The sequence below is a fragment of the Ursus maritimus genome, unplaced genomic scaffold, assembly GCF_017311325.1.
Source record: "Ursus maritimus isolate PB19 unplaced genomic scaffold, ASM1731132v1 scaffold_29, whole genome shotgun sequence".
Taxonomy (NCBI): domain Eukaryota; kingdom Metazoa; phylum Chordata; class Mammalia; order Carnivora; family Ursidae; genus Ursus; species Ursus maritimus.
In genome coordinates, this window is record NW_024425452.1 from 4,255,482 (window position 1) to 4,271,686 (window position 16,205).

The following is a 16,205-nucleotide window of genomic DNA, read 5'->3' on the forward strand; positions in this document are numbered from 1 at the left end:
CTGTCAGAGCCGAACCCTGACATACTATAGTTTCATGTTTTAAAATGTACCCTAGTTCTGTTCTATTTCGTGCCCTCTTCAGCAAACCACACTGATGCTAATTCTATGGCCCTGTCTGAGGTGAGCCATAACAGTTTCTTAAAGAAGTAACGTGCTTTACCTCCGAAGAAACTCAATTTCAAATAAAATACAAGCAAAACAAAATACATGGCTCCATCACACAACCAGTAATCCACCAAGAAGGCTCAAAATTCAAGACCAAATAACAGAATGATAATAACAACCATTTATTCAGCCTGTATTCCCCTTAACAGGGTACACAGTTATGTCTTGATTTGCCACTTATTACTATAGGACTGTGAAGGCAGAAGCCCTATTTTGTCTTTTTTACAGTCATGACGTCAGAAAGTAGGTAGTAGGCGACTTATAAGAGAGACTCAATGAATAAATGCCAAATGAATTCAAGAGCGGGAGGAAGGAATGGATATTTCCTTGAATCCAAAGAAAATGATTTCTACTCATTCTACCTGCTGTGTCTTAGGGAAACCTCCTAGAGATCTGAGCAGACTCAAGGCTGTAATGCATCACTCGATCAATCTTGCTGTCATAATGTATTATACTCTACAATGACGGACCTTCGAGGCTGCCTCTCCAGGACTCATTCTTTCTTCCTAAAGCTCCAGGGAACCATGCCTTTGTGAGGGGCTGAATGCACCTTCAGCTTTAGGGATGGAGCCCATGACTCAGGCTAAGCCAATAAGAACACGTCATCCTACTAGCTACTGGGGGTGCTAGGGGTTTCAGAAGATCTTGTGACATAAGCATTTTCAGAGTCAATCTTGGACAAAGGCCTTCTCTCTTAATCATGACCTGGAGAACTGGTACTCCTGTGAGGTCAGTTAGCCCAAAGATTAGGCCAACAAAAACAGAAAAGGGCAGGAAAGAGAGAATTATAGGGAGAAGAGCTACAAATCCAGTGACATATTATGAACCTCAGTATCAAACCTTGCTTAAAGCCAAATCTACCTCTGGTTGTACAGGTGAACCATTTCCCTAACTGTTTAATTCATTTGAAGTGGCTTTTTGTTCATCGCAATCATGTGAAAATGTTAAATGTTTTAAACTTCTTAGATCATTAGTATAGCTTTGAATATAGTCTGTGTGACACTGTATGGTTATATTCTCCTGTTCCTCAATTATATAATATGAACTGATTTAATTTGCTCACTTTATATCCTGGTAGCACCATGTATAGACTAAATAACTGATGGAGGAAAAATCATGAAAAGGTAAACTGTAGAAGCTCAATTGGAGATTCAAAGAAACAACATAAATGATAAATATGTAAAATCAAAACAGCATACATTTACACACTCAACTCACTTACAATCTCATCACCTGGTGACAGCCACTGTTAGTTAGCACGTGGGTATCTATCCTTCCAGTCTTAATTTCTGTGTGCGAGGGAATATACACATTCCCTTATCATTGGGTAATAGCGTTCGCTTGTCCCACCTCGGCTATTATAAATAGTGGATGAACAGCCTTGTGTATAAGAATGTGCATGTGATTGGGGCACCTGGGTGGCGCAGTCGTTAAGCGTCTGCCTTCAGCTCAGGACGTGATCCCAGTTTTGGGATCGAGCCCCACATCAGGCTCCTCTGCTATGAGCCTGCTTCTTCCTCTCCCGCTCCCCCTGCTTGTGTTCCCTCTCTCGCTGGCTGTCTCTATCTCTGTCAAATGAATAAATAAAATCTTAAAAAAAAAAAAGAATGTGCATATGATCAAAATTTCTGATTATATCTTAAAGAGAAATTACCAAATGTGGGTTTACTGGGTTGAAGTAGATGAATGCTTCTAATTGATATTTTTAAATAGTTTCTGATTTCTATCAAACTTCATTTCCACCAACAGTTAATGTGTACCCAATTCCACCTTACTCTTGACCGTTTTATAAGTGAAAATGGCATTGGTTCATTACACATAAGTAGATACTTTGCATGTTTATTAGTTATTTTTATTTCTCTTCCTGTGATTTGTCTATTATCCTTTGCCAATTTTTCTACTGTAATGTTTTCTTACTGACTAGACGATCTATATAAATAAATGATATTAATATTTTATCACATTTTTATATTAGCTTGCCTTTCAATTTTGTCTTTCTTTTTCTGACATATACAAGTTATATAATTTTTATGTCATCCAATTTAACAGTAATTCTTTTGTGGCCATTTCCTGAGCTTCCTTTTCAGAAGACTTTAATAATTTTATTCCCACTACTGAAAAATTCGTAATATATATTTGCATGCAAAAGCCTCTGAAAGGTTCTAAAAAATACCTTCAATTTCTTAATTTAGAATTTCACAAATTTATTTTAAAATAGACCACTGCCCATCCCCACCCCCAACAGTGCACCTGTTAACATCTTGAGGAGTAGTTCTTTATTTTTTAATTTATTTTTTAAAATATTTTTTATTTAAATTCAACTAATTGGAATACTACATCAATATGAGACTAACATAACGTAATAAAACAATAAAATAAATTTAAAAATATAAATTCAATTAATTAACATATAATGTATTATTGGCTTCAGAGGAGTAGTTCTTTAAAAGCCTGCTTAGAAAATAAAACCCTGGAAAGTCCTTCTACATCCTCAAATTGATAGTCACCTGTGTTTATTTCTGTTTTTTTTTTTTCTTTAAATGGCTTTACTTTTCATACCTAGTGTTTTAATCCATCTGAATTTATTCTGATTCAAGTATAAGGTTAGGAACTATCTGTATTTTTTTTCTTTCCAAATGTTATCCAACTGTTCGGCATCTTTCTCCCATTGATTTCTAAAGCTACGTTTATTGAGACTACATTGTTCTCTATACTTATGTCATGTACAGCATTCTCTTTGTTGGTATGCTTACTGGGTACTGTTTTGATGACAGTAGTTTTATGAAATGTTATGTCTGGTAGGATAAACTGAACTCTGCCCTCTGCTCTTCTTTAATGAAAATTTCTTTGCTTATCTTTTTTATCACTTAAAATAACCTCTAATATCATTTGAGAGTTTTTAAAAAATTCTGCTGAGATTTTTGTTAAAGTTACATTAAGCTAATAAATTAATTTGGGAACTGATACATTTATAATAATCCATCTTTGTATCCAGGAACATAGTATTTCTTCACTTACACACTCCTCATATCTCAGTACATTATTAAATATTACTTTCATATTTCTCACATTTCTTGTTAATATGAAGTTCCCCTCCAAATAGACTCTATGCTATTATTTTCACTGAGACTTTCTCCTTATTTTTATTAACTCTTACTGAAATGTGGGGGAAACTACTGATTTTTAAAGTATCTATATGATTTAATGCAGACTTTAATCGGTTCTAATAGTTTTTAGATTGATTATCAAGGATTACCTAATAAAAATTATATTATCTTTCCATAATGATAATTTTTGTCTCTTACCAATAGCTATGCCTTTTATTGCACTGGCTAATGCTTACTGAACTCTGGCAAATAAAAATGATAATATGGGCATTCCAGAATTTAATGGAACTCTGTTAATATTTTTCAAACTATAATGATGTCTGTTCAATGGAGTAAGATATTCTTTACATTGATATGGAGGTACTTTCTATTTCTAGTTCATTGAGAATTTTCTAAAAAGGATAGGAAGTGAATTTTGTCTAATGTCTTATCATCTCCTAACCTATATGGGTGTTTTCCTCTGACCTAGTTATTGGGTACATAAAACTAGTATATATTCTAATATTAAGCATGCTTGAAATCATGAAAAAAAATCTTATTCGGTCATGACACATTTCTTATTGTATATACTGCCAAATTAAAATTGCTAATATTTTGAGATTCCTGCATCCATATTCATAAATGAGATTATATTATGATACTTTGTGAAATTTAATGAGTTTTCCTTATTTTCTTTACTCTGAGATAGCTTATATAGCTTGGTAATGAACTGTTTTATGGATGTTTAAAAGAGCTTTTCCATAAACCGTTTTGGATTCATAGACTTTTGAGGACATAATTCTTTAAAAACATTTAGCATTTCTTCCAAGTTTACTGACTATCCAAGTTTTCTATGACCTCTTGAGTAAAACTAATCGTTTATGTTTTCTTAGGAAGACAGTCATTCCATCAGGCTTTTCAAATATGTTAGTGACACAGTTATATGTGAATTGATTTCTCCAGTCTATGGCTTGATCCCCACTCCTGGCTAATTTTAGCAGCTATCATTTCGTTTTGTTTTTCTTATTGAGACTTGTTACAGATTCATTCCACCATTTTGTTCTTATTTTTGCAAACAGTTCCTTAATTTGGTAAATTTAGTTATTTGTTTTCTAACTTCATGCGTTTATTTTTATATTTTCATTTTTCCTATTTTCTCTTTTCGATGTAAAATTTCTTTTTTTTAATAGAGAGAGAGAGGGAGAGAGAATGTGTGCAGGAGTGGTGGGGGAAGGGCAGAGGGAGAAGGAGAGTGAGAATCTTAAGCAGACTCTATGCTCAGAGTGGGGCTCAATCTCAGGACCCTGAGATTATGACCTGAGCTGAAATCAGCAGTTGGACACTTAACTGACTGAGCCACCCAGGCGTCCCTTGATGTAAAATTTCTAATTTTAGCTGAATCTTTTTTTTTTTCATTTTTCCCAATTTAACAAAGACTTAAAAGCTAAAAAGTTGCCTGTGTTTTATATAAAGCTTTGTCTAAATTTTGTAAATTTTACATGGACTATTCTCAGTGCTGTTATTACCCAAATAGTCAACAGCAGTGATTTTTAATTTGTTGTGGGTCCATTAGTTGCTCCTATTAGTTGTTGGTTTCTTCTTTTTTAATTTTCAATCAATTAGGGTTTTGTATGTTTAACTTCTCTTACTACTTTCAGGCTGTCCTTTTTTCGCCCTGGTAGGGTAATGTGTTCTATAAATTTGTACATTTTTGAAATCTGTTGACCGTGAGTGTGTCTATGTATGAGAGACAGAAAGACTCCTGTGACGTTTTGTAATGATTTTCAATGAAAAAAATAATGAAACCCCTTCTTTATTGATGATATACAGATCCATTATGTAAAATCAAAGAAGTTCTTCTTACTGGGGAAAGTGTGGGGGGAGGAGGGAGGCTAGAGACCCACCAAAGTTCTCCTCACCTTCCCTAAACAGCACCCTGGAATCCTTGGAGTTACCTGGATAAGATTTGAAAACTGCTGCTCATTGATAAAATGTTTTATATGCATCTATAGATAACTTAAATTTTTATTATTAAAAAATTTTCCCCCAAGTCAATCTGTTAAGTACTGAGAACAGTGTTTCAGTCTCAACAAATGCATTTCTCTGACCTCTCCCCGAATTACTGGAAGCTTTTACTTTGTATATTTCAATTCTCTGGAATTTGATGATTAACATTTTGTATTTACTCTTTTCACCACAGGCAGCATCATTTAGTAACATGAAATTACTGACATTGTTCCCTTTTAAAGCTTTCCCCCTCGAACCTTCTTTTCTCTGAACTAATAACTGCTACTATTAGCATCTGAGTTTGTCTGATACACCTTTGATTGTTCTTTTACATTTAAAAAAAATCTACTAAAACTATATTTCTATTCTTCTAGAATACGCATGGAGGCATAATAGTATGTATGTAAATGTATATGCATCTCTGTATATATCAGGTATGCATGTATGTACGTAAACTATATCATTCCAGTATATAAATTCTGTATTTCTTAATCTCATGTACACTTAAATTTTACACTTTTTTCTGGGTTTCATTTTTAAACTCAATGTTTTTAATTTTTTTCATATTTGTAAACATTTATCTTACTAGAATTAGCCTTTTTTCTTTTATGAGGAATCTTATCTAAGATATTTTTGAATTCTTAGTCTTATAGGCATTTTATTTTACTTTCTATTATAATTAAAAATAATAATAATAATAGATAGAGAAGGGGAATGGCAGAAAGAACAGACTTCAAAACCAGAAGATGGAGAATGTCTATCTATAGCAATCCACCGCTCTGGCTTCTTCAGTGAGTTTGCCAGTACACTTAGCTCCACAAATGATGACACTGGGTCTCAGCCTCCCCAGGGATCACAACCTCATTATACTTGGGGCATAACAGAGTGGTGAACCTGATTTCGCTGATCATTCAGCTTTTATGAGAAACTCTGTGTTTTAAAATCCATAGCCAATCACTTTAGGTTAAATTCAGATGGCCACCTGGAATGTCATTCAATTTTAAGCCAATTAAAAACGTTTTTAAGTGATCTTCAATTTTGTGTATTCTACTCTGCTTATTTCTCGATCCCAGTATCAGGCCTTTGAGGTTTTAGCACCCTATTTTATTTAAAGGCTGGTCTCTCTGGTGGGCTCTAATCTTTGCTTTCTTGCTTACTTTGATCAATTTGAGGATTAGTCAGAAGGTAGAGTTCACCCAACTTTTTAAGCATTCACTGTTTACATCCCCTTCACAAACCTAGTAGTTTATTAGAGCAGATATTTAACTTGATTGATGATAAACTTGAGCTTCTCAGGTTCCTTCACAGTGACCAGCTGGGTCTTAGGCAAGGCTCTTCTGTGAAGGAGCACAGTCCTCTGTTAAGAAAACTCAAAGCTGGGGCGCCTGAATGGCTCAGTCGGTTAAGTGTCTGACTTTGCCTCGGTCATGACCTCAGGGTCCTAGGATTGAGTCTCACTGTGGACTCTGCACTCAGTGAGGAGTATGCTTCTCCCTCTCCGTCTGCTTCTGCCCCTGCTCATGCTTTCTCTCTCTCTCAAGTAAATACATCTTTAAAAACAAACAAAAAAATAAAACAAAACTACTTTTTGTGACTACCCTCTTGGCCTTTGGTTGACATAGCCACACTTAATTGATTAATGCTCAAAAAATTAGAATGTAAGAGTCAATATCAACAGTAAAACACATCTGTGTCATTCTGGGGTGGGGGTTAAGTGGAGGAACTGAGAGGAGTTGTGAACATTCAAATGTATTATTATGCTTACCAAATCCCTGCTTCTCTTTCCTAGCCCCTAGAAAGCAATTCTGAACATTATTTAATCCTTATTTGATATTTTGTAAGGATCTTCAGAGACAATGGATCATAGATCTCTACTATACATATACCCAAGTGTTAAAAATTTGGTGGTGGATGAAAACTAAAATAGGGTAAGAGTTAGTTAACTGTCATGATGAAGGACAAGCAAGTAGAAATGGAGGTGAAAATCCAGATTTTTTATATTTCAGGTCATATAGTCTTTAATAGTGATGAAATAAATTATGAGTGAAACACAAAGCCAGGCACATATAGAAATCACCTAAAACAAAAGGGAAGAACTCGTTTTTTGGTAGGCTTGCTCAATGTTTTGAGAAAAAGCTAGGATCCCAAGTGGGTTTTTATGTCTATAAATTCTTTTTCCTAAATTACATTTAAATTAAAAAAAAGAGAGAAAGGAAAACAGTAATAAGTTTTGTTGGTAGGTCTATACCATTTTCATACATTCTTGGGAAGAAGGTAGCAAACAAAATTTCTGCAGCAGTAAGTGATGCTTAGAGAAAAATGAAATCACGGAGTGATGCCAGGGCTGATGACTCCCTGCACTTGAAAAGCAGAGATCGCAGTCTGTGAGTCCAAAGTGCTTTCATACGGACTGCTGTAGTTGTGGTTTACGCTTGCAACTATAACCTGTCAAATTAGAACCAGGCAAGGCCATTGCTCTTAACGGTTCCACGTTCTACTGTCTCCAGTTATAAATCCAGCACTTTTTATTCTGTTAAACTCTGTTATTTGGATGAGTAGAATCTCAAAACTGCTCTTTGTTATCTTGGTTAGAGAAGCTTTTAGTTATGATATAAAGCTTAAGGAGCTGCCAATCTTTTTTTTATTGCACAGATGAAGCTGAATTGCGCTGTAACCATTTTCACCAACTAGTGATATGTTATTATGCTGGTTACCACTATGTAATCTATAACTACAGGGAAGACATATAGAAACTGCGTCAGTTCCCACACTTTTCCTCTCCTGCCTTTCCGGATACTTTATTGACTTGAACTTGTACCTTACTGACTCATCGTTTTCCAAGCCTACAGTAGCCTGCTATTATGAGCTTAGTATTACAACATGCTCCATTTCTTCTCTTCTCCTTGATTGTGGAATGCCCTTCCAGGCAGTGGGCTTGGTGACAGAGATTTTCCCACCAAAATTGAAAAGATACTTGTTCCACTTTATTAATGTTTCACGTAGAGTCCTTCCTTAGTGAATCTTTCTTAATGCCCATTAGTGTAATATAAAAATGTTTTTTTTTTAAAAAGCATAAACAATATTTGCTCTCTGTATAATGCATCATAAGTGAAACCATGCCACTAAACAATCATATCCTGTTTAGGCCATAATGACATCAGAAATATATGTTTATCATCTGCTTTGGACAACTTAGCATGATTTTGGCCCACGGCAAAGTTGAACTAAAACCATTTGCAGTTGCCCCAAACCAAGATAACCACACATTTTTAAGGTAATTGATACCTAAAGAGAACATTGCCTTTAGATCACAGTTCATGATCTAAGCATACTAATTCTTTAAAGAAGGTTGTTAAAGTTTATAAAGCATGTATGTCTATTGGACTTCCTCCAGAATTTAACATGAAATAATTATATTTTTAGCATGCATAGAGATTATTAGCATGGTCTTTTGGAGTTCTGAAATTACCTCTCTTGCCCAATTTAAAGAGAAGGGGAAAATGGAGATTTTTTCTTTTCTTTTTTTTTTTTTTTGTTTACATGTAAAAGTATAATAATAAGGGCGATAAGAATAACGCTTTATATTTTGGAAGGTACTCAAATAAAACTATTCATTTTTATTTTTGAATAAGTATTTAAGGAACCAATAATTTTATGGATAGATAGCTTAGGCAAATAGAAGGCACACAATTTTCATATGTATTGTGAAAACGTATCCAGGGAACGCAAACACATGTCACTAACTTTGTGTTACAGGGGTATAAAGCACATAATTGCCCTGGATATCACCTCAGCTAGTGCGTCCATTCATAGCCTGAAAGATAGCTCTTCATGCTATATGCCAACATGAAAAGCGGGAAAATTACCTTTGCCCACAAAGATAACTGGGCGATTTGGAACAAAAAAAAAAGTTTGGAGTAAAATAATATCAGTAAAAGTTAGGCCTAGCAGGAAGCTTAGGGAAATCTACTCATATTTAGAGGAGGAAAGAGAGAAACAGAACACTGAAGTTGTCTCCCAAAGTCTTGTCTGAGGGCACAGTTGGACACCCTTATAGGGCTACTCCGCTGTGCCATGCTGCTTTCAGACATGTAAACACTGTTCTGGGCAATTCAGAAGAACAGAACCGAAGAGCATAAGCACTGCAACGGGTATCGTATTACTTTAAGAAGGGAAGAGTAAACAGTACCTCCATTCGTTCTTGTTTAACTTCATCAATCTCATCATCTGCAAACATTGCCAGGAGTTCTCCGGTTTGGTCAATAGAGTTGAGAAAGTCTTGGGCAATTTTCTGTCTTTTGTTTGCGTTATTGCTGCCACTCAGTTTGTCTTCGTGAACATAAGGGAAGGAAAAAAATGTGCTTATTAGGTTTACATCAACACCAATCACTACACGTATTGCATACTGCATGTGAAATTCAGAATTGGAGTTCTCGCAAAATAATCTTTAAAGCGAGAATCTTTGCATCCAAAACAAATGCATAAGCCATGTGGAATTAAATCATTTATTCATGTCATGACTAAGGTTGAGAATAAAAACCAAATTGTCAATTAACATAGTAAGTGCAAATGGACTGCTAAAATTTCTTACAAAAAAGAGTCCTCTCAGATTTAGAAAAAGAATCCTGCTATAGCAAGCCTAATTGAGTAAAATAAATAAAAACAAAGACAGAAATAAATAACATCAAGGTGAAGATCTGAAATTAAAAGGAGAGAATATTATGTATTTTATTGTGGCAATATTTTTGAAGCATAAGGGACAAGATCTTACACTTTTTCTCTTAAGAGGTAAAACTATCATACTTATCTAAAAGAAACACATAACTTTAAAGAAGTTATTGCTAAAGGTCAAGAAGGAGTGTAATATTGCAATAGGTAATTAATAGTTTAATGCATTAGTATCAGTGTGAATTAGAGAGAAAGAACTAGATTATTTTTTAAAGTGATAAAATACATGTGCAGATACCAAATAAAGAAAACCCAAATATCTTAGGGTGAAAGCAGCCAATCTTTCACCATTAAGTATGATGTTAGCTTGGGTTTTCCATAGATGGGCTGTCTTGCCCTGTTTATAACATAAACCATAATAAATATATATCACAGACTGGATGGATTAAAAACAATAATTTATTTCTCACAGTTCTAGAGGCTGAGAAGTCCAAGATCAGGTGCTGGCAGACCCGGTATCTGATGACAGCCTGCTTCCTGGTTTGCAGATGGGACTCTTCTATCCTCACATGGCAGAAAGCAAAAGCAAACTCTCCTGTGTCTCTTATTAGAAGGGCACTAATCCCATTTGTGAAGGCCCCTCCCTCATAACTTCATTGCTTTCCAAAGGCTCTACCTCAAAATACCATCACATGGGGATTGGGCTACAACACATCAATTCTGGGGGGACACAAACATTCCATTCATAACAATGATCTTTATCAAGTTGAGAAAGTTCCCCCCTCAGTTTTTTGAGTATTCCTCTCATGAAAGACTGGAATTTTCTTCAAGTGATTTTTCTACATTTATTGAGATGATCATGTGATTTATGACCTTTATCCCACCATTTTGATGTATTACACAAATTTCTGGGATAAACCCCATTTGGTCATGGTGTAAAATCCTTTTTAGATGTTGCTGGATTTGGTTTACTAAGTATTCTGTTAGGGATTTTCACATCTATATTAAAAAAGACATTACGGCATCCTACTGAATGGGAAAAGGTACTTGGAAATGATGTATCTGCTAATGGGTTAATATCCAAAATATACAAAGAACTTATATAATTCAATAACAAAACTCCCAAATAATCTGATAAGAAATGGGCAAAGGACCTGAATAGATATTTTCCAAAGAAGATATACAGGTGGCTAACAGACACGTGAAAAGATGTTCACTATCGCAAATCAGGAAAAGGCAAATCAAAATAACAATGAGAAATCACCTTACATCTTTGAGAATGGCTAGATTTAAAAAAGGCAAGAAATAACAAGTGTTGGTGAGATGCGGAGAAAAAAAAATCCTTGTGCATTGTTGGTAGGAATGTAAAGTGGTGCAGCCACTAGGGAAGATGGTATGACGGTTCCTCAAAAAATTGAAAGTAGAATTACCATATGATCCAGTAATTACACTACTGGGTATTACCCAAAGAAAATAAAAACACTAATTCAAAAAGATAAATGCACCTGTATGTTTATTGCAGCATTATTCATAGTAGCCAAACTATGGACACAACCAAGGTATCCATCCATAGACAAATGGATGAGGAAGATGTACACACTCACTCACACACTCACTCACACACACACACACACACACTGGAATATTACTCAGCCATACACACAAAAAATAAGATCTTGCCATCTGCAACAAAATGTGTGGACCCAGAGGGTATAATGTTAACTGAAGTACTTCAGAAAGACAAGTATCTCATGATTTCACTCATATGTAGAATTTAAGAAACAAACAAAGAAAAAAGACAAACAAAAAAATAGACTCTTAAATACAGAGAACGAACAGGTAGTTGCCAAAGGGAGGTGGGTGAGGAAATGGGTGAAATACATAAAGGGGTTTAAGAGGTAGAAACTTTCAGTTACAAAACAAATAGTCATGGAGATGGAAAGTACAGCATAGGGAATACAGAAAAGCAATGTATTAGTCTTTAGTTTTCTCCTTGTTATCTTTGTCTGGTTTTCGTATCAGAATAATACTGGCCTTGTTAGAAGGATCTGGGAAAGGATTAGTGTTAACTGTTCTTTAAACATTTGGTAGAATTCATCATGAAGTCATTTAGGCCTGGGTTTTTCCTTGGGGAAATCTTAAAATTACTAATTCAAAGTATTTACTTGCTATAGGTCTACTCACATTTTCTATTTCTTCTAGATTCAGTTTTAGTAGTTTGTGTTTTCATAGGATAGAAAGTAGATATTTATAGAATTGGTTATATTAACCATTGTATTTACCATTTCTGCTTTTTTTCATTTCTTTCTTTAATTTGAGCAGCCATCTTGTGTCACTCCTTCCTCCAATACAGCTTTGTTACCACCCACCTCACTTACGTTGTTACTGTCAAATATATCATAATATATATCTACATGTTACATGTATCTACATGTATATACATGTTATAGACTTGACATCACAATTATATATATTGTTTCATACATTGTTTTTTAAATCAGTTAAGAGGAAGAAAGCAAAAAATATGCAATTATATTGTCTCTTATATTTTACTTACCTAATTATCTTTATAGGTACTTTTTGCGGTTGTGTGTGTGTGTATGTGTGTATGTGTATGGAACCAATTTATTGTCGGGTGCCACTTGCTTGAGCCTGAAGAGCTTCCTTTCGTATTTTTTTTTTTAAGATTTTATTATTTATTTGACAGAGAGAGACAGCTAGCGAGAGAGGGAACACAAGCAGGGGGAGAGGGAGAGGAAGAAGCAGGCTCCCAGCGGAGAAGCCTGACATGGGGCTCGATCCCTGAACGCTGGGATCACGCCCTGAGCCAAAGGCAGACGCTTAACAACTGCGCCACCCAGGTGCCCCACCTTTCATATTTTTTTTAATATGGATTTGCTACCAAGAAATTCACCCAGTTTTTGTTTATGTGGGAATATATTTTATTTTGCCTTCATTTTGAAAAGTTTTGCTGGATATGTTTCTTGGTTAACAGATTTTTCCTTCCTTCAGCAATTTGAATATGTCATTCCACTGCTATCTGACCTATACTGGTGTTTTGGGGATCTATATTGTTAATGAGAAATCAGCTGTTAATATTGCTGGAGTTCGACTGTATGTGAAGAGGTGCTTTTCTCTTGCTGCTTTTGTGATTTTCTCTTTGTCTTAGTCTTCCTACATTTCTACAAGAATATGTGTGAAAGTGGATCTCTACATGATTATCCTAAGTGGAGTCCACTGAGCTGCTAGGATGTAATGATTTTCATCAAAGTTGAGAAGTTTCAATCATTATCTCTTTGAAGATTTTTTCTGCTCCTTTTTATCTTTTTCTTTCCTTCTGGTAGTCCCATTATGTCTATGTTGGCTCATATCATGACGCTTCTGATTTCTACGTTTTCTTCATTCTTTTTTCTGTTTTTCAGACTGCATAATCTTTAACAATCTGTCTTCAAGTTCACTGATCCTTTCTTCTCACTTCAAAGCTACCACTGAGCTTCTTTACTGAATTTTTCGACTTAAGTCATTGTGATTTCCAACCCCAGAATTCTCATTTGTTTCTTCTTTTATGATTTGTCTCTATTTTAATCTTTTTAAAAGATTTTATTTAAATTTCAGTTTGTTAATCTTCAGTATAATATTAGTTTCAGGTATACAGTACAGTGATTCAACACTTCCACATGACACCCAGTGCTCATCACGACAAGCGTACTCCTTAATTTCTCTTAATAGATATTTTCTATCTTGTGAGACACTGTAATCATACCTTCCTTTTGTTCCTTAAAAATGGTTTCCTTTGTTCTTTGAACACGATTATGATAGCGACTTTGAAGTTTTTGTGTGGTAAGTCCAACATCTGGGCCCCCTCAAAGGCAGTTTATATTGTCTGCTTTTTGTTCCTTTTTTATGGATCACACATTCTTTTTTTTTTTTTTTTTTGCTTGTCTAGTATTTGGTGGTTATTGTTGTTGAAAATGGACATTTTATCTTATAGTAACTCTAAATAATAATTCCTTCTTCTTTCTGTCATTGTTTGGTTGTTTATTTGTTTAGTGATTTGGCTAGAGTGGTTCAATAAAATCTTTTTCCCTCACAGCATGTGGCCTCAGAAGTTGTTCCCCAGACAGCAAAACTGTGAGCATGCAATTGGTCTCCTCAATCACCAGGGATGACTGTGGTGTTAGTCAGGTTCTCTTCGGCTGTCACTTTTCCTGATCTCTCCATTAAGTTTCTGGCTGGTTTGATTCTATGGGTATCACACACAGCTTTTAGCTTCCACTGACTTCTGGCTGATTGCTCTATTGTTTCTGATAATACTCTTGGGCACATTCCATAGATTGGTCTGAATAATGTCAGGCCCCTCTGCAGAGTCCAGATATTGCATGTCTTTACATTTCACTCTGACCCCAGAAAGACTCTTTTTAGCTGTCGCTTCCATTTGTTTCCTCTGTTAAACCTTTGGCTGACGCACTGTTTTATTTGTTGTTACTAGTATCACATAGCTTCCAGCTTCCTCTTAATTATTTACCATCAGGATTTCCATAGTTTTCTACACCACCCTTAGGTATGAACTTCCACATGCTCTGTTCTAAAAAGTCAGTCCTCATAGAGAAAACTGCAGAGCCTTCTGTTATCAAAGCCTGCCTCTCCCTCTGGGCTGAATCTCTGCATCACTGTACTGGAGCTGGGGGTGGAAATAGCGATTGGCTTTTCCGAGAAAGACTCCTAGAGCTATGAGTAGTGAGCTAGGCAGGGATGGTAGCCCACTGTGTTCTTGGCTTGTGTCTTCTGGTGTCATGAGCAAGCTAGGGTGGGGCAATCAGGGCCCAGTATTCTTAGCCTCCCGTGTCTGGCGTAGAGCTTTCTTATGAATAGAGAATGAGTGGAGGCTCCAGTCCTTTTAACTGTGCCTGCATGGAACAGAGCTTCTGCAACATGGAGCCAGAGGAGATGAGAGATGCCGACCTCTTGGGGAAAACTGTTGCCCTAGACTTGTAGCTGAAGAATCAGGTGTCCAGTGTTCTTGGGAACACTTGCCCAGAGTAAAGCTTCTACCATACTGAGCTGAGGTGCCAGGAGGGAAGAAGAGGGGTAATGGGAGCAGGTCATGGCTCAAATCAAACAGACTCTCACTGTTCTTAATAAGATTTGGATTTTCTTAAATATGTACTTCTCCATTTGCTGTATACCCTTAGGAGAACTTCTAGAGACTTTAAGCCATTACTTTTTAAAGTCTTCACCAGTAAAATGTGTTCCACTGGGGAAAGAATCTATTCTCATATGGCCATTCTCAAAGTCCCACTTCAGTATTAGATATATTTTACTGGAGTACTTTATTTTATAAGTTATATCAACTATTTTAAAACTTTATGACACACAAAACTAGAAAATTTAAATGAAAATAAAAAGATGAGATCTGAAATAAATAAGGAGGAGAAGGCATCAGACTGATATGATAGTATAACTACAACTGAATGCTAGTCTCACCACTCTGAACTTCTTGGTGTTCTGAGTTTGGTATTAAAAGCTATCATTTATTCAATGTCAGGGATATATCAGGTGATTTTCATACATTATGTTAAACTCTCATAAGAACTCCACCATGGTGAGTGGTATAATTTTTGACTTATGGGAAAACTGATCCTCAAATTCACATAGAGAGAAAGTAGAGAACTGGGACTGACTGGAGTTCACACCTGTATTCTTTATGCTCTTCAAAAAAGGAAGCATTTAAATCCATCTGGAGAACTATTTTTCAGAAATTAAATTCTATGAGAATTGCAGGAATATTAAATAGACAACACTGATGAAACATGTGATAGGAATTTATTTATTCCCTCTCTCCCTCCTTCCCTCCCTCCCTCCACCCCTTCCTTCCTCTTTTTTGCATGGTTATTACACTTGCTGATTTGTTGAAGGTAAATCAAAATTTACTTCCAAAATTTGTTAACTCTTCAGTTGGTTTTGAGCAGTTTTCTGAAGTTCTTAATCCAGTAGAGTTTGCTTCTTTATCAATGTCTTTATTAGCAATGGATACCCACTATGCAGTGACTATATTCAATGCAAAATATATGGGTTATTCTAAAACACACATATTTATTTTGACTCTGTAAGTATTATTTAGTATGTTTCTGCTTTCAGCTTAGCACTGCTTGATTCTGAAACACTAATATTTTTTTTCTAAATATTCTGAAATGGGGAATTGAGTTGGAAAATCAGATAAAGAAAATCTTTTACTCCGTGTTAGACTGTTGGTAAGATTTCAAATAGCACAGTAATAAC

The 16,205-nt window shown here is 35.4% G+C and overlaps 1 protein-coding gene across 3 annotated transcripts in view; it reads right to left on the bottom strand.

Moving 5' to 3' along the window:
* SUPT3H (SPT3 homolog, SAGA and STAGA complex component) overlaps nucleotides 1–16,205 on the bottom strand; it is a 535,848-nt gene that overhangs the window by 156,867 nt on the left and 362,776 nt on the right. For all 3 annotated transcript variants that reach the window (XM_040643551.1, XM_040643550.1, XM_040643552.1), the window contains exon 6: nucleotides 9,448–9,587. In XM_040643551.1, coding sequence (XP_040499485.1) covers nucleotides 9,448–9,587 — 140 coding nt within the window. The remainder of the gene's footprint in view (nucleotides 1–9,447; nucleotides 9,588–16,205) is intronic.